The sequence below is a fragment of the Phoenix dactylifera genome, unplaced genomic scaffold (genome assembly GCF_009389715.1).
Source record: "Phoenix dactylifera cultivar Barhee BC4 unplaced genomic scaffold, palm_55x_up_171113_PBpolish2nd_filt_p 000605F, whole genome shotgun sequence".
Taxonomy (NCBI): domain Eukaryota; kingdom Viridiplantae; phylum Streptophyta; class Magnoliopsida; order Arecales; family Arecaceae; genus Phoenix; species Phoenix dactylifera.
In genome coordinates, this window is record NW_024068001.1 from 40,429 (window position 1) to 68,269 (window position 27,841).

Consider the following 27,841-nt stretch of genomic DNA (forward strand, 5'->3'; position numbering starts at 1 on the left):
CGCGGTCGTTTTCCGTCTCCGCGCCCCTTTCACGCTTATTAGCTGGTTGGTGTTCCATAGGAACGATCTAACACAACAACCGGATCCAATAAAGACAAATAAAATATCGGATGGAATTGTTTCCATTGGAGGTTAAAAGAGGGTACCGGATAAGTTAAAGCGTGATGGGAGGTATAGGAGAACTGAGGGTGGGGGTGATTAAAAGGAGAACACCGGCCATCTGGTCTGATGGCAGCGGCCATGCAGTGGCTTTTCCTCTCCCACTTCCTCCCCTCGGAATTCACGGAAGTGGAGTTCCCCTGAAAGATCGAAAGAAACCAGAAACAAAGGGTGAGAGTCTCGATTCGGAGGTGGATTCCGGAGTATTGTATGTCAATCCTCCAGTTGTTTTCTTCTTTCTTCTTCCTCCTCTTTGATGTAGAGAAGTCTCAGTTTCTAAAACATCTTGGATTCCGGGTGTAATCTTCAGCCTCTTCTGCTATTTTTCCGACAGAAGACCCTGTCCGATCTTCTTGGTTTTCTTGAAATGGATTCATATCAGCGATCTTTTTAGAGCCGAATGATTTCTTTGTTGTTCCTTGTTTCTTTCTTTCTTTGCAGCTTTCCTTTTCTCATATGTTAGTTCTTTTGAAAAGGTTCGGCTTAGTATTTGTTTCAAGAAGTCGATTTCTTTCTGGGAGAAGGTCGGGAAATTTCAAGAAATCGAAGTCTTTTTCTTGAGTTGATATTTCGAACAGATCCGATTGGTTCTTGAGCATTTCCTTCGTTGTGATCTTTGCTTCATTACTTCTTTCTCTTCGCTGTTTTATCTGTTCTCCCTCTCTCTCTCAGTGTGTGTGTTTTGAATGAAGAAAAAGTTTAAGAAATACAATTATTACCTAATTTAACTTCATTTATTTATTTATTTATTAATAGTCAGGGAAGTTCTTTAATGTAGAATGTTCTGTATGACGCTAGATGGCCGTAATTATAGTCATCATATTTATCACCAGATTGATAACGAGAAGTTTTTTAATTTTTCTTCTTTTCTGAGAAAGATAACATAGTAGAATTTTTATAAAGTGGTTTTACAAGATTAGCTCTTTTCATTTCCCTTCTCTTATATCAATGCTAAACGTAGGTTCTTGTTCATCTACTGAAAAGAGAGAGTCGTTAAAATTATTTTTTGTAACAAATCTTGTTTCATAAGCTTATAAAAGGAAACAAATTTCAGTCGTTACTTATAAAGAATCCAGCAGAATCGCTGCTTTCTTCTTACTTGAGAATAATTAAATAATTAATTAATTCATCGTTTAATGTTCACTGTGCTACAGATGATCTGCTCATGAATATGACAGTTTAATCTAGCATGGGTTCAGAAGTTTGTTTTCTCCTTTTTTTTTTTCTTTTCTTTTTTTCTTTGCTTTTTCATGTTTTCTGGCCATGGATTTAGCTAAAAGTGGCTGATGAAGATGCATATATTCTAACGTTAGCTCGTGGATGAGCATAAAGGAGGACAGATTGGTTCTATTTTTGCTTTGGCTTCAGTTTTAATTTCGTTATCAAGATATGTGACAAACCCTAATTCTTCTTCTTGTCATCCTAAACACAGTAAAGAGTAAGGAGGTCATGGGGAGGGGTAAGATTGAGATCAAGAGAATTGAGAACACTACAAACCGCCAAGTGACCTTCTGCAAGCGAAGGAATGGTTTGCTGAAGAAAGCCTATGAACTATCGGTTCTTTGTGATGCGGAGATTGCCCTTATCGTCTTCTCTAGCCGTGGCCGCCTCTATGAGTACTCCAATAACAGGTGCGTTTATGTGGATGTGAGGTGATTTCTCTCATTTTCCATCTATATATTCCTTTTTTCAAAGAGATATCTTATGGTCTAAATTAATATTGAGTGATATAAAACAAAAGGAAATCTAATTAAGGATCACAGTATCAAGTTGAAATATTTTATTTATATTCCTTTTGGTTTTTGTTTTAAAAAATAAAGATTTGGTGAAAATTAATGCCCAACTCCAGGAGTATTTTCTCACTCTTTCCCATAAGTAATGTGGTGATAGATATTCTTCTTACAGATAATTTAGCCTTTCTGTCAACATCGTTTTCTTATGTATTATTACATGGAAAAGAAAATGAATTGAAGTAGATATGGATCTGAAGTTGAGAAATCTTTCTTAAGGATTTTATGTTGCCAGCTAGTCTTGATTTAGTTTCCAGCCATGTGCATAACATTTACTTTGTGCCTGTTCTGGGGAGAAGAGAAAGGGAAAGCCAGTCATCAATCTTGATCTCATGATTCTTTGCAGGATTTCTTGTGGAAGCAATTGTTAGATAAAGAAGACATGATATGAAGTAAAAGTAGTTTGTTTCTTCTAAAGTAGAAAATATTTGTTTTTTTCCCTTCTGTGGTCGTCTTAGACATCTTGCTCAGTTACGTATGCTTGTTTTGGCTGGAGAATTTTCTATATCTTCTGATGAGTGGAACCATTAATTGGTGTTTGTAGAAAAGGATTTTCCTTACCTTTTACCTTGCACAGTTGTTGTGTTTTCTTGATTAAGTTTGCGGCTTCTATGACATTTCCAACCTGTGCTTCAGCCGGCCATTTTAAGGTCTGGAAGTCCTCATACGTTTGGCAGTATCTTAAAGAAAGTTCTCGTTAGCATATGAAGAGAACCTAGCTCACCATTCAGGTCTAGAGCCTGGGCAAAAGAGAGGCTACATAAGGTGACATGTTTAGGGTTATCTTTTTCCCTTTCCTTCCTCTTTGCCCTTTCTCCTCTTGTGTAACTGTTTTAAACTTGGCCTGGTAAACTTTACTCTCTCTCTCTCCCTCCCCCCTCCTCCCTCTCTCTTCTCCCCTTCCCGTCTTGCATAACTTTGTGTTGGGTTTCAGTGGTTTCACTCATTTTCGCCATTTCCTCTTTTGGAAGTTGAATTCCTTCTGATGACATGGAAATCAAAAGTAATCCTATAATTTTTTTTTCCTATTTCAACAGGAAGTGATGGATCAGGTGTGATGCTTAGACTAAATTAGTACAGAAGGGCCTTCAGTAGCTAGATCACCCCTTGAATGGACCAGATACTACTTACAATAGCAATTAGTCCCAAGATAGATTCCAAATCAGAAACTTGTAGTTCACCCAATCATTTGGTTACCAACAGGGTTAGCTCACTTTACATTTTTAGCTTACACACTAGATCCTTGCTCTCCCCTTCGTCCAGATGGTTGTTTCAAATGTTGTTCTCACTTCCCAGCATCATTATCTCATCGAAACCTTCAGTAGTTTGGTGCTTCTCCGAAAGCCACTTTCTAGGTTTTCCCTAAAAACTCCTGCAAGGTTAGCTCCAAAACCCACCTTTTCCAACCTCTCCTCCAACTCGTCTTTGAATCATGGAAAACCCTAGACAGTTGTCTCTGAGCATAAACCCTGTTATTTTTGTTCTTAGGGTTTCGCCACTCTTAGCACCAAGATAGAAACTGTGGCCGCCTCCTGCCCGGTTTCTCTTGTGGTGCTAGAGTCTAAAACCTTTCCCATCCCTTCCGGGGACTCTCTTTTTCTCTCTCCATTTCTCTCCCTCCTTGTCCTTTCCTCTGGGGGGGATGCATTGCGAGTGACACATCTGGGCTTAGTGATGATGATTGCTTTGAACGGAGAGAGGACTTTGCGCTTTGTGGTTGGGCAAATCACTGGGCGTGGGTTGTTTCTTGGACCCTGCGCCATCACGTCACTTCCGAGCTTGTGGTGCCGTCTGCCCACTTGTATTCTCCGAAGGCCGTACCTTGTCTTGTTTTCCTTTTGGCAAAAACCTTATCCCCGTCGCTGAGTTTTACGAGGGAATTATTGTAAACAAGACGGGTGACGGGTTTCAAGTTTTCTTCCACAGGGGAAGATACACATTGAAATATTTATTCTTCCCTGGTTTTAAGCATACCAATGTTATGTTTCTTTATGTGATATATATACACACGCATGTATTTGGATTATAATTAGTTTTTCTGGCCAGCAATCTTAAATCGACCCGCCATGTAAGTGTTTTTTACAGGCGAAGGTGAGCCCTTGATTTTTTTCGCCCCGCCCTTAGTTTGTGATTCTTTTCAAGGTTTTATTTCTTTCTAAAAACCTCGTCTTCGACTGCTATCTTATCGCTACTCTTCATAGTTTACCTCAAAGTTATCTTCTTTCCTTAAGTTACATCCTTGGCATGAAATCTTTATAATATATCAAGTTCCGATAAATTTGAGAGATGGAGAATGCATTAAAGAAATAGATTGTATTCTTAGGTGATTCGTGAGTCTTTGGAAATATGTCGTTCTCTTTCGACTTTAAGATATCTGCTGTGAGCGGCTGGGTTAAAGTCTCTAACCAACCTCATGGTCTAGGAAAGTTCAGATGTTGGGCACGATCGTTGGTATAAGAAGGATAGCATATTTCCGTGGAAGTCCACATATAAATGAATTATGATATGCATGGCTCATGACAAGGGTGAATAAGTTTCAAGCTGATATGCCGACAGGTCAAGTGCTTTACATAGATTCTTGCAAAAGAAAACCATTTATGGCTCTGTGAGGTGGTCGTCGGAATTGATTTGTTTGACTTTGTATTGCTTATTGTCTGGATTTAGACTTTGCACTTGGCTGCACGTAAAGTAGTTTGCAGTAGACTATCATGAAAATTTATTTTGCGTATACTGCTATTTCACATACTTTAAACATCTACTCAGGTAGTATGAAATTTAAATTCTTAATTTATTTTTTTTTGTTTTTTCTGATCTGCCTGTCACCTTCATATATAAAGTCATCCGCGTCTCCTTCTCAAATGTCAAAACCCCTTGCACAATTAGTGCTTGGCAGGATATAATTTCATTTGGAGATTGATTTGGACTATTGACAGGAAGAATTATTGAAGATGGCATTCACAATGGATCTCTGGGAAAACTTAAGGATCTATAATGTAGGATGATTCATGATCCTAAAGGTCATCGCTGATATCTTTTTGAGGCTTTTAGTCCCTTAGCCATGATGAAAGATATGACAGGGATATTGATCAAAATTTATTGTGGGAAACAATTTGGAAGTAACTGAAGGATGATGAAATCCATTTAAGCTGCAAAGTCTTAAGTTCTTTCTTTGAATCTTAAGGCTTCTTTATCCCTGGCAGATTCGCTACCTGGACAGTACTGATGGACTAGGGACAATGTGAGATGGAGGAGGTATCGGTGCTTATTATATTTTTTGATGTCGGCTAGTGTTTATTATATTTTTGTGATGAACTGTTTAGATATTGTGTTTTATAGACTGACTTCATAAAAAATGTGGAGACTTTTATAATAATTGAGAAAGCTTTAGCAGAATCTGACAGAAGGGAAAGGGTGTGGGGGGAGAAGTTATGTAAAGGATTAGCTGAAGAATGACCTAAAATTTGACAACTTTTAGGGCTCGTTTGATTTGCGGAAAAAGAAAGAAGGAAAGTGTGGTCAACGAAAAAGTAAAAAGATACCTCTTACTTGGTTAGAGTTTTCAAAGAAAAAAGATGGAAAAGTTGTATTTCTGTGAGAATATGATTCCCACGTTTCATGAAAAGGTCTTTTCCATGAAAAACATGAAAAGTTACTTTTCCGTGATCCGGAAATCAAAACATTTTTATTTTTTTCCAAAAAGCCCCTTCAACATCAAATCAAGGATTCTTATTTGATCCAAAGCATTAAAGACCTAATTTTTATTAAGGGTATGCTAGGGATTACACATAACTTTGTTAGAAAAGTGGATGGTCAACCAAACATAAGCATTTTGAAAATCTGTCACTTTTTCATAGTCAACCAAATGTGCCAGAAGTACTTTCCTAGGCATCCTTTTTTCAGAAATCAACTTTTCAGGAATCACATTCCTATGAGGAAAAATACTTTCCGCGAACCAAACGAGCCCTTATAGGGTTCTAGATGATGCCAAATGAAAGGTAATGCTAAAAGATCTAGGGACAAGATTTCCACTCATGCACTACAAACCAAATGTAAACCACTTCTTAGATGTCTTTTAAGTCCTAGTGGAATTTTAGATGATTCTAGTGATACTAGAAAGGTAGAAAATTTGAATGTTCATCCAAGAGAGAGGTGGAGGATGATCTGAATTATTCAACCCCAACCTCACTCCCAGTGGATAAGGAACTACAAAACTAAATACAACTAACTCATATCAAGAACATTAAGCCCCTGATCTAAGCAGTGGATCCTGCCAAAGGAGCAATATTTACCACACAGTCAAAATTCGAAAAGCAGTCCTCAAGAAAAGATAATGAATACCGGCCCAAATAAATTATACAACCCAAGTTCGAGGAAATAGATACACCCTTCATAAGTTTTCCCTTGTATTAAGTTATTGGTGGTAATACCTCCCTTCTAATAAAAAAAAAAAAGTTTTCCCCTCGTATTCAATGGGAGAAGGGTTCTTTCCGCAACAGTTTCATTGCTCTCATATGCCATATATTACATGTCATTGCTCTCACCAAACCTTCATTATGCTAGTGGCTCCAAATAGACAAGTGCAAATTTAGAGAGCTCTTAGGAAGCAATCATGCCAGATCAGGACAATAACATGCAATAGTGAGAATGTAGATTAGAGTTCTTCTTCCATATCTCTTGATTCTTTCTTTCTGACATTCCAAAGCATTACAATTGTCATCTTTCCGCATACACTTTGATCCTAAGATGACCTCATGTTAGAAAATGAAGGGTCGAAAATTGTAGTTGCAAGAAAACTAGAAGGTATTTTAGTGGGGATAGTGTTTGGAAACTAGAGAGGATTTTTTCTTGGAGCACTTCTCTCCAATTTATAGTAAAATAGATTGGTTTTTCTCTCGGATAAAAGACACTACTTATGTAGGATATTTATAGGTAGATTTTACATGAATCTAGAAAACCCATTCGTGAACATATATTAATCTCCACATCTTCCTAGGGTGTCTCCATATCTTTCCAGGGTGTCTCCACATCTTCCTAGGTAGAGTAATACAATGTATAGTCTAGGTACATGATAAGATACAAACATTCATGTATTTAGTATATTCTAGAATTTTTGGAAAAATCCATCAACTTTAATACTCCTCCTTGATGCATATTTTGGAGACTCCAAGCATGCTTCTCAAAAATTGAAACTTGTCCCTTGGAAGTGCCTTTGTGAAGATATCTGCTAGTCGTTCTTCAGTTTCACAATACTCTGAATATGCAATGACTTCTCGTGAAAAGTGATACTTTATTGCAATGACTTTGTCCGGTTGCGGTATACAGGATGTTTTGCCATTGCTATAGCAGACTTATTATCACAATAGATCTTCGTTGAACCTTGTTGTTGCTCTCACATGTCCTCCAATATTCTTTTCAGCCATATAGCTTGATATGCTGCTCCGGCTGCTGCTACGTATTCTACTTCTGTAGATGATTGTGCCACTGTATCTTATTTCTTTGATCCCCAAGAAAAAAATCCTAAGCCAAGGTTGAAGCAATAGCCTGAAGTGCTTCTCATGTCATCCACCGATCCAGCCCAATCATTATCAGTAAAGCCAATTAGATTTGAGGCGGAAGTGGACTTGTACCATATGCCAAAGTTCATTATTTCCTGCAAATATCTAAGTAATCTCTTTGCTGCTCCATGGTGAACCTAGCTTGGATTTTACATGAATGTAGATAACAAACTTGTAGTATACATAATGTCCGGTTTTGTGGCAGTCAAATAAAGTAACCTACCAATTAAGCTTCTGTAAGCTGAAGCATCTGCTTACTTGGTCCCATCCTCTTTCTTTAGTTTCTCATTGGGAACTATGGGAGTAGCAACTATTTTGCACCCATACATCTTGAATTTCTTTAACAAATCTTCCATATATTTTCTTTACAATATGAAAATACCCTCTTCTTCTTGGTTAATCTCCATACCAAGAAAACAGTGCATCAATCCCAAGTCACTCATCTCAAAAGTATTCATTATGTCTTTCTTAAATCCTTCAATCATTGCTTGATTATTTTCAGTAAAGAAAAAATTATCAACATATAAAGAAACAATAAGAATATTAGTGTCACCTTGTAATTTGATGTAGAGAGTTGGCTCACTCTCTCCTCTTGAACCCTTGATCAATGAGGTAGCCATCGATTTTGCTATACCATGCTTGGGGTGCTTGCTTGAGCCCATATAAAGCTTTCATCAAGCGTAAAACTTTTCCTTCTTCCGTCATGGTTTCCTCTTGTTGGTCAACATAGACTTGTTCTTTTAGGACTCTATTTAGAAAGGCCATCTTCACATCAAATTGATAATTTTTTTTACTTCTTCTAAGCTGCAAAAGCAATAAGAGCTCGTATAGTATCTAACCAAGCGATTGGGGCAAATATCTCATTGTAGTTAATCCTAGGTTGTTGAGCATAGCCCTTAGCAACGAGCCTTGCTTTGTGCTTTTGTATCGAGCCATCAGGATTAAGCTTCATCTTGTAAACCCATTTGACCCCAATGATCTCCTTGCCAGTAGGATGATCTACTAACTCCCATGTCTTATTTTTTCAATCATTATGATTTCCTCCTCCATGGCTTTTACCCAAACTTCTTCCTTTGATGCAACTTCAAAATTTCCTGGTTCCAAGACAGTGAAATTGTGTGTTTCATATATATCTCTTAGAGCTCTTACCCTTCTAGGTGGAATTTTGGATGAAGAGACATCTTGTCTTGGAGTACTGGATACTGAGGAGGATGCTTGTGATGAGGTTGGAGTCGTCATTGGGCTTTCTGGGTCTTCTCTAGCTTCATCTTGAGCTTCGGGTCTTCTCATTAATTTGAACAACTTCTTCTAGTATAGTGATTGTTCTTCTCTCCACCTTGTCTGCTTCCTAGTTCCAGGCGGCTTGCTCATCAAATTTTGCATCACGATTGGTGGCAAGCTTCTTGGTCATCAAATTGTACACCTGATACCTTTTTGATTGGGAGCTATATCCAAGAAAGATACCTTTCTCTGCCTTTTCTTCCAATTTGAGTCTCTTTTCTGATGGAACATGGATGTAACATATACAGTCGAACACCTTGAGATGGCTGGCTGAAGGCTTTTTGCCACACCAAGCTTCAATTGGAATCTTTGTTGGACATCTGTTGAGCAATAAACAGAAGTATAGACTGCCTTTGCCCAAAGCATCTTCAGCAATTCTTTCTCCATTAGCACCGTTCTCACCATTTTTATGAATATTCTATTCTTCTGCTCTGAAACTCCATTTTACTGTGGAGTGTATGCAACGGTCAACTAACGCTCTACACTTTCATCTTTATAGAATTTGTCAAATTGGTTGGAGTTGTACTCCGTGCCTCGATCACTTCTCAACATCTTGACGTTGTGGCTGCTTTGTTTCTCAACAAAATTTTTAAATCTTTTGAAAATATCAAAAACTTCCGATTTTTTTTTGAAAGAAATAGACCCATGTCATTCTCGTAAAGTCATCAATAAAGAGAATAAAGTACCTATTTTGACTTAGAGAAGGTGTTCGCATTGGGCCACATACATCGGTATGAACAAGCTCCAAAAACTCCTTAGCTCTCCATGCATTTTCCAAAGGAAATGGTTGCCGGTGTTGTTTTCCAAGCATACAACCTTCACAAACTCGAGATTTCTCATCTCAGAGAGGAAGATCTCTCATCATCTTTTTCTGATGTAACAGTCTCAATGCATTAAGATTGAAATGCCTAAACCTTTTATGCCATAAGACTGAAGCATCCACTTGAGCCACCATAACCTTCTCCTTTGGATAAGTCCAATGAATCAGAAAATTTCTATTTCTCCCCATATTACCTTCAGCAATTTCTTGATTATTTTACAAATCTTATATTTTGCAAAAACTTCTCGCAAAATGTACAGAATAACCATTCTCCATCATTTGGCCAACATTTAGTAAATTTTGATCAAGACTGAAAACTAGGAGAACATCCTTGATAAAGCTCGTACCTTTCTTTGTCTCAATTGCAACAGTGCCTTTGCCTTTTCTCTCCACCAATTCGCCATTCTCCATCTTGACTTTTGTCTTGACAGTCATTTCTATATTGTAAAAGATACTTTCATCATTTTTCTCTTCCGTAGCAGCTTGGCATGCTCCTTCTCATCTTTATCTTCTAAATTGTTAGCTTGATGATTAGTTTTATATTGGCAAACTTTCTCTTTATGCTCGAACTTCTTGCAATTTTTGCATTGTGGCTTTCCATCATGCCAGCAATCTTTCTCTAGATGGCTTGTCCTTTTGCATGTGCCGCATGGTGGGTAGTCACCTCTCTTCTCTTTTCCTTTTGAACTGCCTTCCTTTTAAGACTTATCTCCTCCTTTCGAGTTTCCTCAAAATTTTTTCTCGCCGTCCTTTGATTATGGTCTTTCACATTGAGCTTGGACTGAAAGGTGCTCTCAAGTGTGCCTTCATTTCACCTATTCAATCTTTGTTCGTGTGCTTGTAGGGAACCCATCAACTCCGTGATTGACATTGCTAACAAGTCCTTAGATTCTTCGATAGCTGCTACTGCTGGATCATATCTCTTTGTGAGACTGATCAAGATCTTCTGTACTATTCTTTGATAGAGAATATCTTTCCCATAAGCTCGCATCTAATTGACGATCTCTATCATTCTTGAGCAATAATCTTTAGCAATCTCAGAATCTTTCATTCTGAGATTCTCCAGTTCTCTTCTCAAGCCTTGTAATTTGATAACTTGTACTTTGGTGTTGCCTTGAGACTCCTCTTGCAACATCTTCCAGGCTTGCTTTGAGGTTGAAGCTCTCATGATCCTTAGAAAGATTGCAACACTAACTGCTTGTTGGATAATGAAAAGCACCCTCACATCTTTTTGCTTGAGATCTTTTAGCTTTGTTGTTTCTGTTGCTAAAAAAGAAGTACCTTCTGCTGGAACGGCAACTCCTTCCACTATGATATCCCAAAGATCTTGTGATTGAAAAAACGTCTTCATCTTGATACAACAATAATCATAGTTGTCACCACAAAAATGGGAACTGATGGTGAAGATGATCCAAGAGTAGCCATAACGCCCGTTGTAGCCCAACCTGGCTCTGATACTACTTGTTAGAAAATGAAGGGTCGAACATTGTAGTTGTACAAAAACTAGAAGGCATTTTAGTGGGGATAGTGTTTGGGAACTAGAGAGGATTTTTTCTTGGAGCACTTTTCTCCAATTTCTTGTAAAATAGATGATTTTTCTCTTGGATAAAAGACACCACCTATGTAGGGTATTTATAGGTGGATTTTACATGAATCTAGAAAACCCATTCATGAACATATATTAATCTCCACATCTTCCTAGGGTGTCTCCACATCTTCCTAGGTAGACTAATACAATACATAATAAGATACAAACATTCATGTATTTAGTTCTAGAATTTTTGGAAAAATGCATCAACTTTAATACCTCAACTTCTTAGAAACACAACTCATTGCTCAAGATTAATTTTCAAGTGATGTCTAAAGCTTCTTCCTAGCCTTCTCATATTATGGACCCACGTTGGAGAAAGAAATGATCCACCTCAGAGCGATCTTCCATTCAAAAATAACTTCCCCGTAAGCCTCTTTGTAAGTTCTCAATGGCCAAGACTATCTTCTATATCTGCAGAATGCCTTATCCTTCAGCGGTGCAGAACCAGCTTTGGAGACTTGGGTAGCACAAATACTGATCCCACAATATTAAGAGACTTCAGATTACTATACAAGGAAGCACGAGAAGGTCCCCTTCCACATACTACTTCCATTAGTCGAGCACTTTTCGTGTTTTTGCTTCTCACTCATCTAATAAATCCACAAGTAAACTTACTTCTCACCCATCTAATAAAGCCACAAGTAAACTTGTCTAGTTCGTCTTCCACAATGAATCCACAAGTAAACTTGCTTCTCACTCGTCTAATAAATCCACAACTAAACTTGTCTAGTTCGTCTTCCCTAATCCGCTGATCCATCCGAACCAATCTGCACCTCACATAGAAAACTAATATTACTTGAAATATTTCACCTTTATGTCATGATCTATCATATGCCCTATCCTTGGAAGTCAGTCCCCCACTAACGTTTTCCAAGAGCAGAATCTCAACCTTTTTGATTCCTTCTACTAACAATCTTCCACTTCCCTGATGACAAGCTATGACAATATTGGCATTAGCACAAATGTCATCCAGTAACATGGATTTATAGGTGGTGGAAATAACAGAATTCATCTGCGTACAATGACTTGATCAGATCTGTATTATATTGCATGAAATGAGAAATATACTAAACTTGTAATTATCCATGAATTACAAAAATAATCTTAAGTATTTGCAAGTGGAATACGGCTAGATCAAGAATGTAATTATTGTTAAGCTTCATTATCATTGAAGTAGGCATTCAATTATTTAGCGTAATACGTGTAAATTCTGTAAGGAATTTTACTTCTGAAACTGTACTGAATTTCTTGGAGCAATCACTTATTCCACCTAGGTAGACTAGCTACCTTTTCTTATATTACATGCATTTCTATACTTGTGTTCGAGTGAGATATCCAGAATACGTGTCAGATAATGTGACATGGTGACATGAACTGTGATATCCATTCTTATTCCTTCCATCAAAAGAATAGAAAACTCCAACCGTGTCCTATAGAGTCCTCAACCTCATATATCCACTAATAATTTAAACATGATAATGCATCATAAACAGTGAAAAGCATGCCCTAGTACTGAACACCAGGGGAAGAACACAAGCCTGCCATCTGATACTAGCAGATATAAGGAATTCAGTCCTCTTTCTCGAGAATATCTTGCATCAGAAGTTGTTTATCTGATATTCCAATCAGACTGAAGAGATGTCTGCCATGCTGCATATCTCCCTTCATAAATCTATATAATGGAAATTGATTGCCTTGTTGAGCGAGACTTCTTAACTCCTTTTCAGTATCACTCTTTTGCTTTGATCTGCTCTAAAAAATATTTTAGCACCAGTCCTTGTTATCCTCCTTCTTTATATTATATATATATTACGTAGCGAGCATCCCCAAAAAACATGAGTGAAACTGAAACATTACGTGAAACCATGTGTCACATCAGCCTCAACCCTATGGCCCGGTGTAGCAGTCGCGCGTATGCACGTGTGACGTGCTACTCGGCACGTGGCTCGAGGTTGGAAACTGACGTTAGACCTATCGTTTATTATATGGTGATGCACCATCCCTTATTAGTAGTATTACCGTATAGCATCTGGACTTGTACGTACCAGTATTATTCTCTGGTGTTCGTTTTAGGTAGCATGAAGGATAGCCTTTTTTAGGTGTATAAGATTTGAGAAACTAGAGTCTAAGGTTTCACCAGGATAGGTCCAGCCACATCTGATTAACTTAGACTCCAATAAAAATGTATGCTTATCTAAACTAAAGTCCCGTTGGTGGAATTAAGGAGCAAACAAATTACTTAACCTGGTCGGCAACAACTGTGATCTTAGTTTGTTGGCACCTCAACTGAGAGTTTGTCCTTGTAGAAAATTCGAGCTTCAACTAAAAATTTAAGTTCGAGTGCTAATAATTTCATTTTGCATGCGGTGTACCTCTGCTAATATGAAAACATTTGGTTACCGATGCAGAAATGGTTGTTGCATTGTCCATAATGTTAATATTTTAACTATATGACTAAATTAGATTGAAAGAAACTATGAATATTAGTGTGCTAATAATTTCATCTTGGGTGCGACGTACCTTGCTAGATATGATGACCTGTGGTTCCAAAAGAAGGAAACGGTTGTTGCATTGCTCGTGTTTTAAACTTTTGAACTGCATCCACAAATGGCAATACTAGATATAAGAAATGTTAGATCATAGATGAAATTGATTTAAAGAAACAAGAACTAGGCAGCCAAACGAATCACACCCCTCCTATTATTAGGGAAGGTTGGTTTTGTGTTTGAATCTCAGCCGATGTATCTCGGATTATCTGGACTTTCTTAATATACCTCGGGAGGATCTTTCTCCCTTTCTCCACCAAAGCATTTTGTCTTCTTGCATTTTTTTTTCTATTTTTCTTTTTTTTCTTTGTGAAAGATTTATCGTATTACTATCAATTAGTACAAAAGCATTCCTTTTTTGAGAAATTTGGTGGCCCGCCAACAGGGTTCAAACCATGTCCCCTTCCCTTGGGAGAGGGACCCCAATAATTAAGATAAAGCTATTGAGACATGCTTGAAATTTTTTTATGTGAGAGATGATTCCTAGCAAGGTTCAAATCCTAAGCCAACTTTTGAAGTAGAAAAAAGAGTTTAACAAAATGCTAGTCAGACTTGTTGCTTGTCACGCTCCGAACCCAAAACAACAATCAATACAAAAGAAGGAAGAACTCCCGACGCTTTTTTTTGTCTCTACCGACGCTTATAAGCGTCGGCGAATTCCCAGCCCACGCTTCGCAAAGCGTGGGTCAAACGTCGGGCAGGTGGGCGTGGGTCCGGTTTTTGCCGACGCTTTCTCTTAGCGTCGGCAAAAACAGGACTTTCCCGACGCTAATGAAAGCGTCGGGAAAATACTATAAGCGTCGGCGTTAGCAACCTGTTTTTTTTAAAAAAAATTAAAATAGAAAGAGGGGAACCAGGCCATGGCCGCCATGGACGACGGCGAAACCCTTCCTCGTATAGCCCTGGCAAAATCTTCCGCCATGGATGACGGCATGGGCGACATGGGACATCATGGTATGGCGCCCATGGGCGATATGGGACAAAGCATGGGCGACATGGGACACGGGATGGACGACATGCACATGACTTTCTCCTGGGGCAAGAACGCCCAGATCCTCTTCTCCGGTTGGCCGGGCGATAGGGGCGGCATATACGCCCTTGCGCTCATCGTCGTCTTCGTTCTCGCAGTCCTCCTCGAGTGGTTCAACTACAGCCGGGTGATCAGCCCTCGATGGAGCCGTGTGGTGGCTGGGCTGGTTCAGACAGCGATCCGGAGGAGCCCTCGAGTGCCCCTGCTTCGAAGCCCAGGCGGCGACGGATTAAAAAAAATTAGGGGAGAACGGGTGGGGTCTCCGGTGTGGGATTAAAAGAAGAACGGCGGATGGTGGGGTGGGCGGATGGAGCGGCAGAAAAAGGAGGGATCGGGGGAGCGGCTGGGTGAAGAAGGAGGGACCTCCGACGACGCTTTAAAGCGTCGTCGTCTCTAAGATCGGGGGAGCGGCTGGGTGAAGGAGGGATCGGGGGTGTTGGGCCCCTTTTGGCCTCCGACGACGCTTTAAAGCGTCGTCGTATCTTTTGGCCTGCGACGACGCTTTAAAGCGTCGTCGTCTCTAAATTTCACCCGACGCTAAAACAAAGCGTCGTCGAGTTTCGACCCCGCTCGGTTTTCGCCGACGCTTTTTGATAGCGTCGGCGGGGAAGAGTCGGCAAAACCATAATTTTTTGTAGTGAATGTCTAACCAACAATGATCTTAATTCATACCAAACAACAAAGTTGTTTCAATTATAAAATTTGATCATCCTATCAGTATCAGTAATGCTCTATCTAATCATCGTTCTGCTCGTAATCTCAATAATAGCTATATATTATGCAACTTGCAACTCTGAAAAAGAGAAAGAGAAAGAGAAAGAGATTGTGAGCTTTATAGCCCAATAAAAATATCCACACATCCACACCAACACAATAATAATATAAATTTGAAAACTACAAGAAATTGTTGCACATATCATGAAATCACAAACCAACTATCAATAATATCCGAATAATAAATATAAGTATGTACATCAAATATCAATAAAAATCCAGCAACTCAAGAATGATATATCATATAATATCTCATAAATCTTCATTAATACTTTCAATATTTTTCATTCCATTTTTGTTTAACTTGATCCAAATCAATTATCTTTTCGACTTTGGGGCAAATTTCGATTACGTTTCCAGCCCGTGACGAGGCAACCAACAGAATCACATTTCCAGCTTATGACGGGGCAACCAATAGTATTACATTTTCAGCCTATGACAGGGCAACTAGTAGTTTTACATTTCTAGCCAATGACAGGGCAAATAGTAGGTTTACATTTTTAGCTAGTAATGGGGCAAACAATAGTTTCATATTTCTAGCCTCTGACGGGGCAAACAAGAAAGGAAGAAGAACAATATGCACCACCCACCTTCAAACTCTTCAAATTGATCCTTTACCGTGGCTATCTTCCCAACCACAGTCACACAAATACAGGGGTCCTCAAGGGCGCCGTAACTCGGCCTTTTTTTGTCGGCTGCTGCCGGCAGAACTCAGAGAAAAAGAGGTTGAACCGCGACAATTCTCGACGATTTGGGTGGAGAAAATCAAAGGAGGAAGAGAGTTAAATAGGCAAGGTCCTTGAGTCCAATTCGAACTCAGACTTCCCTTGGAGAGTCACTATTTCTGCCAGACAAAAAAGGAAGATGAAGACTCTTAGTCGGGGGCTTCTTCCCCGATCGCCCATGTGCCGAGCATTGGTTGAGTTTTGGGCCTAGTCTATTCGGGCCAGCCTACAAGCCCACAGGTTGGGCCATGCTAGGTTGCTACATTCTCCCCCGTTAAATAATTTCGTCATTGAAATTTACTTACTTAAGGCTCAAAATTTGAAAGTACTCAACCATAATGTCATCCTCGAGCTCCCAAATTGTCTTCTTTTTAGAGTGCCTGCTTACAAGATTTTGAATAGTTATAGAATTCACAATACGTATTGAATTCTCTTGATTTTTACTAAAAGAAGACTAACATCCCAACATTGGATTAAGATGCCATAGTCCTTTGCCCAAGAAATTAATTACTCTTGATTAATTCTACATAGAAATCATAATCGGCTAAACATAAATAGAAGTAAATTTTAGCATCAAATGCTCCTCATAATCTATAATCCTCGTTCTTCTCTTAACTTTGCCCATGATTAAATAATCAACCTTTATCCTAGAAAACCTCAAACCGTTTCAAATAGATAGATTAACAACGTGAGTAAGAGATCCATATTAAAACATTCCAAGTCTAAGCCTAACCAAAGAATCATCAATCTATTAACGCTAAATTAAAAATGCCCAAGATTCTCCCAAGAATTGTTAACAATGGAAGAACCCACTGGTGAAAATTATATAGCTACCTTCAGATTATTCATAGAATCAACAATGTTCTCCTCTACTATAAAATTAACTCAAGTCTTCCATCCTAATACCTTTTGGATTAAAGTATTCTTGTTTCTAACTAGTTTCAAAATAACTCAAGCCACCACTCTTCCGCTGTGCACTCTGACCTAACCTAGCAGATCCTTTAAAACAGCTAAATAATTTTCGACCAAAATATTATTTCATATTAGGACTAAGAAAATTTAACTTTCAAATTTTCAAGTACAACTAGAGCAAAATCTCTAGATCTCTTTATTCTCAATTATATAAAGTGTACTTACTATAACTAACTCTCAAGCCATTAGTCAAGTTTAATGACACTACATGATCTCCACGACCTTTTTAGAATCCAAAATATCTAAGTTTAATTTAAAGTGGGTTAATCCTAGGTTCTCTTAGCAATTTGATTAGATAAACTATATCGAACTTTCTTCCATCGAATTTACTTCAAATTCAATGGGTTAGGAGTCTTTGAGCCAATATCACTATGAGTAGAAATTAACTCTATTAACCTCTAAATCTTTTTTCACCAAGATTCTTAATATCCATCTTCAAACCTATATATGATAACTCATATAAGCATCTCAAAATTAAAGTCTCCACTCAATATTGTATTTTACAATGACAAAGATCCCTAGTCAGATCATAAACTTAGACTTGAGAAAAATCCAATAATCTCCCACAATTATCTCCCACAATTATGAGAAAAATCAAGTAGCCCGATCCAAACATGAAAATTTAAATTACTAGAATTTACCATCAATTTGTATACTCTATGGCCTTAGAAATAAAATTAACCCCACCAAAACAAATTCACCTATTTGCAGTATCCAAATTTGTCAATTCTAAATACAATCCACATATAGATTTAACCTCAAAGAAGAATCTGCTCTAATGCTACGAAAATTTTTTCTTAACTCACTCCAATACTATTAAAGATCCATGCACAAATTTCACTCTAATCATTAGCAGCAAAGCTAAAAGTGTTATAACATCTACACCTATATCAAGTTTGAACTTTCAAGTTATTTAACAATATCTGAACAAATAAACATGGTATAGTATAACCTACTAATACGACATACCATAGTTAATCTTTCTATACTTTGGTTAAAATTCTCTTATCATGATTAGAGACATAAATCATCCAACTCTTCTTTACTCATTGTATACCAAACCCAATGCATACATTTTATCACAATGCCTAGTGATCTTACACCTAAGCATTGTTTTTTTTTTGCTACTTTTTGCCATGTCCGAAATAATCACAATCTCAAGATCTGATGCATTTCTATCACAATCTCTAGTGATCTTAAATCTATGCTTTGATTCCAATTTTGTCACAATCTCCAATGATCCTAAATCTCAAAATCTGATGCTACTTATGCCAGAGTCTCTAGTGGCATTAAACCTTTAATCTCTGATACTATTCTGTTAGAATTGCAAATGATCTTAAATCTCAAATGCTGATGCCACTTATGCTATAGTCCCTAGTGGTCTTAAACCTTAAGCTCTGATATCATTTCTATCACAATGTCCAATAATTTGAAACCTAAGCTTTGATAGTTTTACTATCATAATCTCCAATGATCTTAAATCTAAGCCCTGATAGTTTTCATAACCCGAGCTCTGAAAATTTTTCTATCACAATCCCCAATGATCTTAACCTAAGCTCTAATACCTCTCTGTCACACCCCTAAAGATCATGACCTTTGACTCTGATATCACTCTATCATGACCCGAACCCAAAATTCGGGTTCGGCACGCGACATGGCTGCACCTTCCTTATGACAGAGCCCTAGAGAATATGCAAGATCTAAAAATATATATTATAACCTCAATATTTGTAACCAACAATGATCTCAATTCATACCAAACAGCAAAGTTATTCTAATTACGAAATTTGATCATTCAACCAGTATCAGTGATACTCTATATAATCATCCCACTACCTGTGATCTCAAGTATTGTCACGTATTATACAACCTGCAACTCTGAAAAAGAAAAAGAGAAGAGTTTTGAGCTTTATAATTCAATAAGAATCTTTACACATCCACACCAACATAATAATAATATAAATTTAAAAGCCACAAGAAATCGTTGAACACGTCATGAAATTACAAATCAGCTATTAATAATGCTCGAATAAGCAATAAAAATATGTACATCAAATATTAATAGAAATTTACCCACTCAAGAATCATGTATCATACAATATCTCATAAATCTTCATTAGTATTTTTAATGATTTTCATTTCATTTCTTTTTAACTCGATCCCAATCAATTATCTTTTTGATTTTAGGCCAAATTTCAGTCATATTTCCAACCTGCGATGGGGCAATCAACAGTATCACATTTTTAGCCTATGACGGAGAACCAATAGTATTACATTTTCATCTTATGACAAAGAAATCAATAGTATCACATTTTCAACTTGTGATGGAGTAACCAGTAATTTTATATTTTTAGTCTATGATGAGGGCAAACAGTAGTTTCACATTGCTAGCTTGTGATAGGGCAAACAATAGTTTCACATTTCTAGCCTATGATGGGGCAACAAGCAGTATCACATTTTCGGTCTGTGATGGGGCAATCAATAATAATGAGATAAGCCCAAAGTTCTTATTCATTAAATCTAGTTCACATTCACACATCAATTTTTTTTATTTTCGGCTTTAGACTAACCACGGTTACATTTTTCTGCCCATAATGGGGCAATCTATATAACATGGTTAGTCTAGAGCACCACATCCATTAGTCGGATTATGTAAATATAAGTTATGCTCATATATGCACCCATCATACTATCAATTACATGCAAACATGATCAAAATAAGATTTAATACTAAAATCATCATAAAACTATTCTTTTTTCTTACTTATCTAGATCATAAGCATATCATATATATATATATATATATATATATATATATATATATATATATATATATATATATATATATATATAGGTACAAAAATATCTATATCATGCAATTCGATGTAAAAGAATTCTTATCTCTTTACTGATAATCTAGACAGACTAATCACCTGCCCGCATTACGATCTACAAATTGGGGTGTGCAAATCCTGCTCAATGTCCTCTTGTCCAAAAGATTGTTTTTCTACAGAACCAAATCAACATCCAAAATTATCTGGAGTATCCGACAATCCAAAATTCTCTACTAGTCCACTAAAGAGTCAACCATATATAGTAATCTAGGACTACCCTTTGAGTCCCTTTAACCAATTTTTTTTTGGGATCAAGCTAAAGAAAAAGAAACAGAAAGAGAGAGAAACTAGAGTACAATATCTTGTTGGACTTTTTTCTATCCGGATGACTGTATCTCCATACAAAATTCGGGCCGACCATAAAAATGGATTCATATAGAAAGATATATGAGGCCAACTAAATAACAACACCCAACTGTTCGAACCAGACAGTTCAACGTAATCCAATTCATCTGATCAAGAATCATATATCAAATCAAGAAAATTGATTAAGGATTACCAGTTATGGGTCCAATGGTGGCTGACAACAGTCGGGTGCGGGACCAACAATATTACCTAAGTAGCAATACCTGCCATTCTGGGTCAGTCCGCTCAGGGCCAATCAAGCTAATCAAATCACGAAAGAAGGATCAGACAATGGTTCAGGTAATACATCATGATGATTAAGTCTACTGGTACTTGACGATGGTCGGCGTAAGGCTAGCACAACAGGTGGTCGCAGCGACACTGGTCCAGGACCTTCTACCAGGGTCGATATGGATTCACAATGAAAATATTTGGGACCCTCCTGCTGGATCCATAGAACCACGCAGAGAGAGAGAAACAATCCAAGTAGAGAGAAGAACAAGAGAGAGAAAAGAGAGAGGAAGAGAGAGATAGGAGAGAAAAAGAAGAGAGAGCTCTCTCTTCTCCAAAATAGAAGAGAGTCCATCTCTTCCTTTCCTCTTCTCGGACCAGGGTTGGCGCAGCTAAGGTTGGTCGAGTTTTGGTGGTGGTAGCCAAGGGCAGCCATTAGCCGTTGCACCACTAATGATGGTGGTCAGCTGATACGAAAAAAGGAAGAAGATCAAAATGCACCACCCACCTTCAAACTCTTCAAATTGACCCTTTACCATGGCTATCTCCCCAACCACAACCACACGGATACAAGGGTTCCCATGGGTGGCGTAACTCGGCCTTTTTTTGGTTGCCGATGGCGGTGGAACTCGGAAAAAGAAGACCGAAACATGGCAGCCCTATTTCGGATGCTCAAATCTACATGGTAGCAACTCTAAAACTAAGGAAAAAAAGAGAGGGCGAAAAGTTCTCACCAGGGTTCAGCGAGGTTCCGACGGCCCTTTTCGATGACAAATCAACGAGGAAGTTCGAAAAAGAAGAGCTTGAACCGCGGCAATTCTCGGCGATTTGGGTGGAGAAAATCAAAGGAGGAGGAGAGTTAAATAGGCAAGGTCCTTGAATCCGATTCGAACTCAGACTACCCTCGGAGAGTCACCATTTCTGCTAGAATCAAGGAAAAAAAAGACTCCCAGCCGGAGGCTTCTTTCCCAATCGCCCATCTACCAAGCACGGGTCGAGTTTCGAGCCTGACCTAGTCGGGCCGGCCCACAAGCTGGGATGTGCCGTCCGACGATCAAGTTAGAGTGGGATAAATTTGATCCAGCCAAAAAAGGTTCTTAGAAGTTACCTAATCTGGCTATTTATAATCCTAGTGGCAGAGGCACTGTCCGCCCTCATCATGAGAGGGGGTATGGCTCTAAGCTGATAGGGAGCAGCTAAGGCTGGCCGGTGGCGTGTGGTGTTGTCTGTTCTCGAGAACGGTAAGATGTTGACAGTCGTAGCAGGATATGGCTGGAGTAGTCATGGTGTTGTCCTTTGACTGTCGAGGACCAGCTATCGAAACATTGCGCGGTGGCGTTGTAATGTACGGCCACATAGGAGGGCGTGGGCGCACACATGGGTGCGGTTGTTGGCGAGGCCGAATCTGTTGAGAGGTCGCATCATGCGTTTGGCGATGTCGGTTAGACGGGTGCTGAGGATAGCTCGGCTCTCCGGGTTCCGAGATGTGCTCGGTGAAGCGCCCCGAGCTCAAGGATCGGGGCATACTACTGAAGCGATTGCCTCGAGATCGGTCGGAGCGAGTCGGTGAATATTGGAGGTCGATGGAGCTTTTGGCGGAGTCCGAGGCCGGGATGATTTTGGGCTGGACCGAGGATTCAATCGGTTGGTATTGGTATTTATTGGGCCAAAACTAGGCGGCCCTTTTAGCTGTGGGCTGGACGATCCATTTCGCCCCCCATCATTTGCCCTCCACTTCCGAGGTCGAGTTGCCCTTCAGCTTGGGTGAAGGAAGTAACTGGACTATTGATCGTCCAGTGCTTCAGTCAAGTGGTCAAGAAGAGGTGTGTACCGAGCTGGATATACCTCGGCGCATTTTATAGCTGTGAGCTCTGAGTCGGGCTTAGGTGGCTTAAGCCGCCATGTTTTCTTGAGCAGAATCCGCCGTAGGAACTTTTCAGTGTTCCACGTGGGCATTCTTTTTTGAGGGGTTGCTGGAAAGGAATGAGAAGGGGTCGACTATTAATATCTCGTCCCTTGAAGCATCCCGCCTAACGGAATGCGAGAAACCGGCCATTAATGCTCCCTTCTCTGAAGCGTCTCACCAGATGGAATGCGAGACGCCAGCTATCAACGTTTCGATCTTCGGAGCGCCCTCCATAATGACCAGTATTTAGTGCCGCGATTCGGAAAGATTTGTTGAGGCCGTTTTGAGGCCCACCACGTGGCGGACCCCGGCTCGCTTGATCGCTTGGCTATCCGATCAGAGCCGTTGTAGCGGGTTATATAAGACTTGAGGAGGGCCCTAGGATCGTTATTTGATCTTCTTCTGCTCCTGGTCCTTTTCTTTCAGCCGCCATTGCCGTGGTGTTCAAGCTTTCCTTCGAGCGCTCCGGGAGCTTTTCGTTGACCTCCACGTCGGGCACTACTTTCACCTTCCGGCGGTCATTCTCCTTCTTTTCTCGATCATTTTCTTCGGCGAGCTTTTAGGTAGGCATTTTATCCCTTCTCTCGGTCGCTCGGAGAGTCTTTTATTTTCTCCCTCTTTGTAATCCTGTGACCAAGGCAATGGATTCGCCGACGAGGGCCTCGATGTTCGGTGAAGGTCCATCCCAAGCCCAGGCCTCTTCTGGTGTGGGGGAGGCCGAGCTCGAGGCAGGCCTGAGCCCGTATGGGACCGGCTCGCTCATGAGTGATGAGGATCTAGGCTCGGTCCAAGCTCGATTCTTCATTCCTTCGGAGTTCATCCTCGATCTTCCGGACCTCGGAGGGCGAGTCACCAACCTGCCTAGTGGTTGGGTCGGAGTGCACGTAGAGACGCTCCGAGCAGGGTTGAGGTTCCCTCTGCACGGATTCATGGAAGAGCTTTCGATGGCTTATGGCCTGGTGCCTACACAGCTCGCCCCGAATTTGTGGAGAATAATTATCGGCTTACTCACCCTTTGCCTTGCACATATCTGTCCCCCTCGGTAAACGTCTTTAGAAGTTGCTTCATATTAAAAGGCAACTTCGTGGACAAAGGATGGGGGTATTTTTTCCTCCCAAGAAGCCGCAAGCTTTTTGGGGCATGCCTACTTCCATCCACGGATGGAAGGATGACTTTTTCTTTATTTCCTCCTAGTGGTCGTGGAGATTTAATCTGACCTGGAGCTTTCTGCTGGCTTCGGCGAATAACAGGCTCCCGCAGTTGTCGCAGTCCGAGCAGGGGATCTTAGATAGTTTGCTCGGACTGAAAGAAACTCCTCGGCTCCCTGACCTGCTCAGCGAGAAGGCTTTAGTGAATCTTGGTCTGAGCCCAGCTCGTCCCGAGGGTAAGAGTAGCTTAGCTTCTTCTTTTTCCTTCTTATGCTAGATTCTGATAAGACCTTCTGTCACCAGACATTGCAGGGATGATCTTTAACACTGAGACATTGATGGCTACGTACAGGAAGAAGAGGGCCGCCCCCGAAGGGGTCCGACCTGAAAGGAGGCTGAAGAAAACTAGAGTTGCCTTTGGCCTCGAGATTGAGCGGGGAGAGCTTGAGATCGCCGCCCCAGTTCGGGTCGAATTCAGCGAGGGCCTTGTGGTAGAGGTTGAGGTACCCCAGTCGATGGTTGGAAGGGATCCTTCTGACCAAGTAGCGGCCGCACCCGCCGATCAAGTCCTGGAGGTCGGAGCAGTCGCCCATCCATTTGGATTGAATCCCGAGCTGGGGAGCATGCCCGGGACTTCAATTCCCTCTATGATCTCGTCGTGTGCTGAGGCTACGACTTTCTCTGAGGTTTCGGCCTTAGCAGGAGTCGAGCCCATGCTTTCCGAGTTCGGTGGGGAGCGATTGCAGCATCAGCGTCGTGCATCTGAGGACAACTCAGCCCTCGAGTCCGAGGACGTTGTTCGCGAGCTCGTGCACAGCATCATGCTCCCGTGCAACCGTGCCTTGATGGAAGAGAAGCTTGGCGACCTCGTCCATCATGTTTACTCGACGAGCGTGCGGGTGAGTAATGTGGCCCTTCCATTTCTTATTTATTTTCTTTGCGAATGTTCGGCCTTTGTTGACATTTTATCTTTTCATGCCAGTCCCTTCATGTGGTCGACATGCTAATGTCTGGCATACTCGCCGACCGGGAGGAGTTGAGGGTGCTTAGGCCGAGGATAGAGCGTGCTGAGCTCCAGGAGCAGGTGACCAAGGCCTGGGCGGCAACTGCTGCGCAGCGGTAGCGAGAGGCCGCGGAACGGGCGGCAGCCATTGAGCAGCTGCGGTGCGAGGCCGAGGAGAAGGCTACAGTCGCCACACAATGACTCCGAAAGGCCAAAAAGAAAGTATGGGCTACCGAAGTTCTGATAAAGAATAGGCTCGTCCAGATCCAAGATATGGAGGCCGAGCATTCCCAGGCTCGCTCATCTGCTGCAAGCTGCATCTTTGAGATCGAAGCCGCCCTAATTCGACTACAGGGCGAAGCCGAGGAACGGGAGCTAAAGATTGGGCGTCTTGAGAATCTAGTGGAGTCGTCCGCCTGTGAGGCCGTCGAAAGATTTTGCCAGTCAGAGGAGTACCTCAACGAGCTAGCGGGAGGGGCTACTGCTGCCATGGTCCAGGGCTTCGATAATTGTCGCCTCTAAGTCCAGCAGTTCTTTCTTGAAGTTGATCTTAGCAGCCTTGAGCCAAACCTAGACGAAGTTGCTGAGTGGACAGGGATGCTACGGAGGCCAGTGCCGAAGTCAGGCCAAAGACACCCCTGAAGCCGCTGCCGGGATGGAATCAGTAGCCATTCCCGATGCCGGCGTTAAAGCTGAGGCCGCCTCCAAGGTTAGTGGGGATGGCACTTTTGAAGTTACGACTAGGACGAAGGCCACACCTGACGCCAATGTAGTAGTCGTCCATATCAATTAACTTTCATTTTTATTTTTGTAAAGTCGGCCGTCTGGGCCTTTTATAGTCAACCCAACCTTAAAGTTGGGCACCCTTGTATTTGGCCTTCGGCCTTTATCATCAATGAAGTCTGCATTTCAATTAGCATGTTGCGCCTTTGATCAAGTATTTGAGCTTGTCCCGCTTCATGCTCGGATATCAAGATTCGAACAGCGTAACTTAGGTCTGAACCTATCTCGCATAGCAGGAGCCGCATTTGGCTTTTGCAGAAGTCTTCGAGCTCGGCATATACCTCAAATTCGAACATAAACCTCCCTTAGGACGAGCTCGCACGGGCCACTTTGAGCCCTGCTCAAGAGGGCGAGATCGGAGGAGGAAGAAACTGACTGGAGATTGGCTTAAGAATAGAAGCCCGCGCAAGGGTCAACGCCAACTCGAGAATTAAAACAAGCTCAGGGATAAGCATCTATCCGAAAGTAGAAATCCGCTCGAGGACTAATGCCAACTCGAGATTAGAAGTCCGCTCGAGGGTCGACACCAACTCGGAAATAAAGATGAGCTCGGGGATAAGCATCTATCCGAGAGTAGAAATCTGCTCTAGGGTTAATGCCGGCTCGAGATTAGAAGTTCGCCCGAGGGTCGACGCCAACTCGAAAATAAAGATGAGCTCGGGGATAAGCATCTACCCAAGAGTAGAAGTCCGCTCGAGGGTTAATGCCAGCTCGAGATTAGAAGTCCGTCCGAGGGTCGATGCCAACTTGGAAATAAAGATGAGCTCGGAGATAAGCATCTACCCGAAAGTAGAACAAACCTTGCAGTTGCGGGGCTCTTTGGCTCCCGGGTGTCCCGAGTCGAGCTCGAAGGAGGCGCCTTTATAGACAAATACTGTGATCGCCGAGCTTTTCAAGTTAAGGCCGCGCGATTCGCTACTTAACGCAGTAGTAATCAGGGGAGATGCCTTCGGTGTGTATTCGACATAAGGTCGGACGTCCCGAATTTAACTCAAGGAATGTTGTAGTAGATTTCTGCGGTCGCGGAAGCTCTGATGCTCGTGATCGACACAACGCAGGGCGTCCCTAGCCTAGCTCAAAGGACGACTTTATAGATGCTCTTTGCTTAGATCAGGGGCGTATTTGTAGAATCCTGCGGACGAGTGTGCTCTTCCTTGGCTCCCCATTGACGCCGCAGGGCATCCCGAGCCAAGCTCGAGAGATGACTTTGCAGATGCCTTCCACTCAGATCAGGAGCGTACTTGTAGAATCCTGCGGACTGGTGTGCTCGTCCATGGCTCCCCATTAACGCTGCAGGGCATCTCGAGCCGAGCTCGAGGAATGACTTTATAGATGCCCCCCATTCAGATCAGGGGTGTGTTGAGATACGCCCCGTTCGATACGACGTTCGCAGCAGAATTTGAATGGAACATCGTTCATCGCATAAACGCGCCTCGGATCGTAGAATTCAAAAATTTCTCTGAATCCAAATCCAGAAGATCTTTGAACTCATTAGGAAGGGAAGAATAGGATCTAAGGAAGGTTGATTAAGATTCATAAAACTAAAACAAAAATCAGAAGTTATAATTTTAAAGATCTCATCTTCAAAAATTCTGCAGGTATAGAACACCGCAGCCTGATGATCTTTCTAGGTTCCTGGTTAAGCCGCATACGTGTCCGGCCTCTACAGGTATTCACACGTGTTCTGCAGCATACCTCTTTGAAGAAGAACACTTTCTTCTTCAACCTTGCTCGCAATTAAGGGAGAGATGGAGGTAGCTTTAATTGTGGATCTTTCTTGCCTTGATGTCGTGGAAGAAGAGGATGTAGAGGATCCTCTTGTTGCCATGGAGAAGAAGGAAGAAGGGGGCTTGGCGTGAGGAAGAACTCCTTCTTCCTTGCTGCCGTGTGGAGTGCTCTTCCTTTGGATCTTCTTCTTCTTTTCTTCCAACGCCTGGAGGAGGAAGAAGATGAACCTTCACCTTGCTGCCGTGAGAGAGGAGAAAGCTCTTCTCTTGCTGCCGTGGGAAGGGAGAAGAGAGGAAGAGAGGAGGCGTGGAGAGGATGAAGCATGAATCCTAAGCACACGCCATCCCTTTAAATAGATGGGTCTAGGATTTTCAAAAGAGTTTATCTAGACTAAGAAATAAACTCTACATAACCATGCATTCTTTGAATGAATGCCAAGTGTCCAATCCATGTGCCCGTGGTGCCATCAAATCAATGCATGATAAGTGTCCATGGATCTAGATTAAGCCTAATCTGATTAGGCTTGAACCCTATGGCACCATGTGGACTTTAAAGTCCGC

At 41.1% G+C, this 27,841-nt stretch overlaps 1 protein-coding gene across 2 annotated transcripts in view; it reads left to right on the plus strand.

The window, feature by feature from the left end:
* The first annotated feature begins 241 nt into the window (after nt 1–241).
* The window catches only part of LOC103701620 (agamous-like MADS-box protein AGL11), a 39,598-nt gene continuing 11,998 nt past the window's right edge, over nt 242–27,841 (plus strand). Inside the window, exons 1-2 of one of the 2 annotated variants that reach the window (XM_008783756.3) lie at nt 242–367; nt 1,592–1,790. In XM_008783756.3, the coding sequence (XP_008781978.1) occupies nt 1,609–1,790 (182 nt within the window). In that variant the 5' untranslated portion in view covers nt 242–367; nt 1,592–1,608. The remainder of the gene's footprint in view (nt 368–1,591; nt 1,791–27,841) is intronic. The other variant, XM_008783757.3, reaches the window with a different exon arrangement.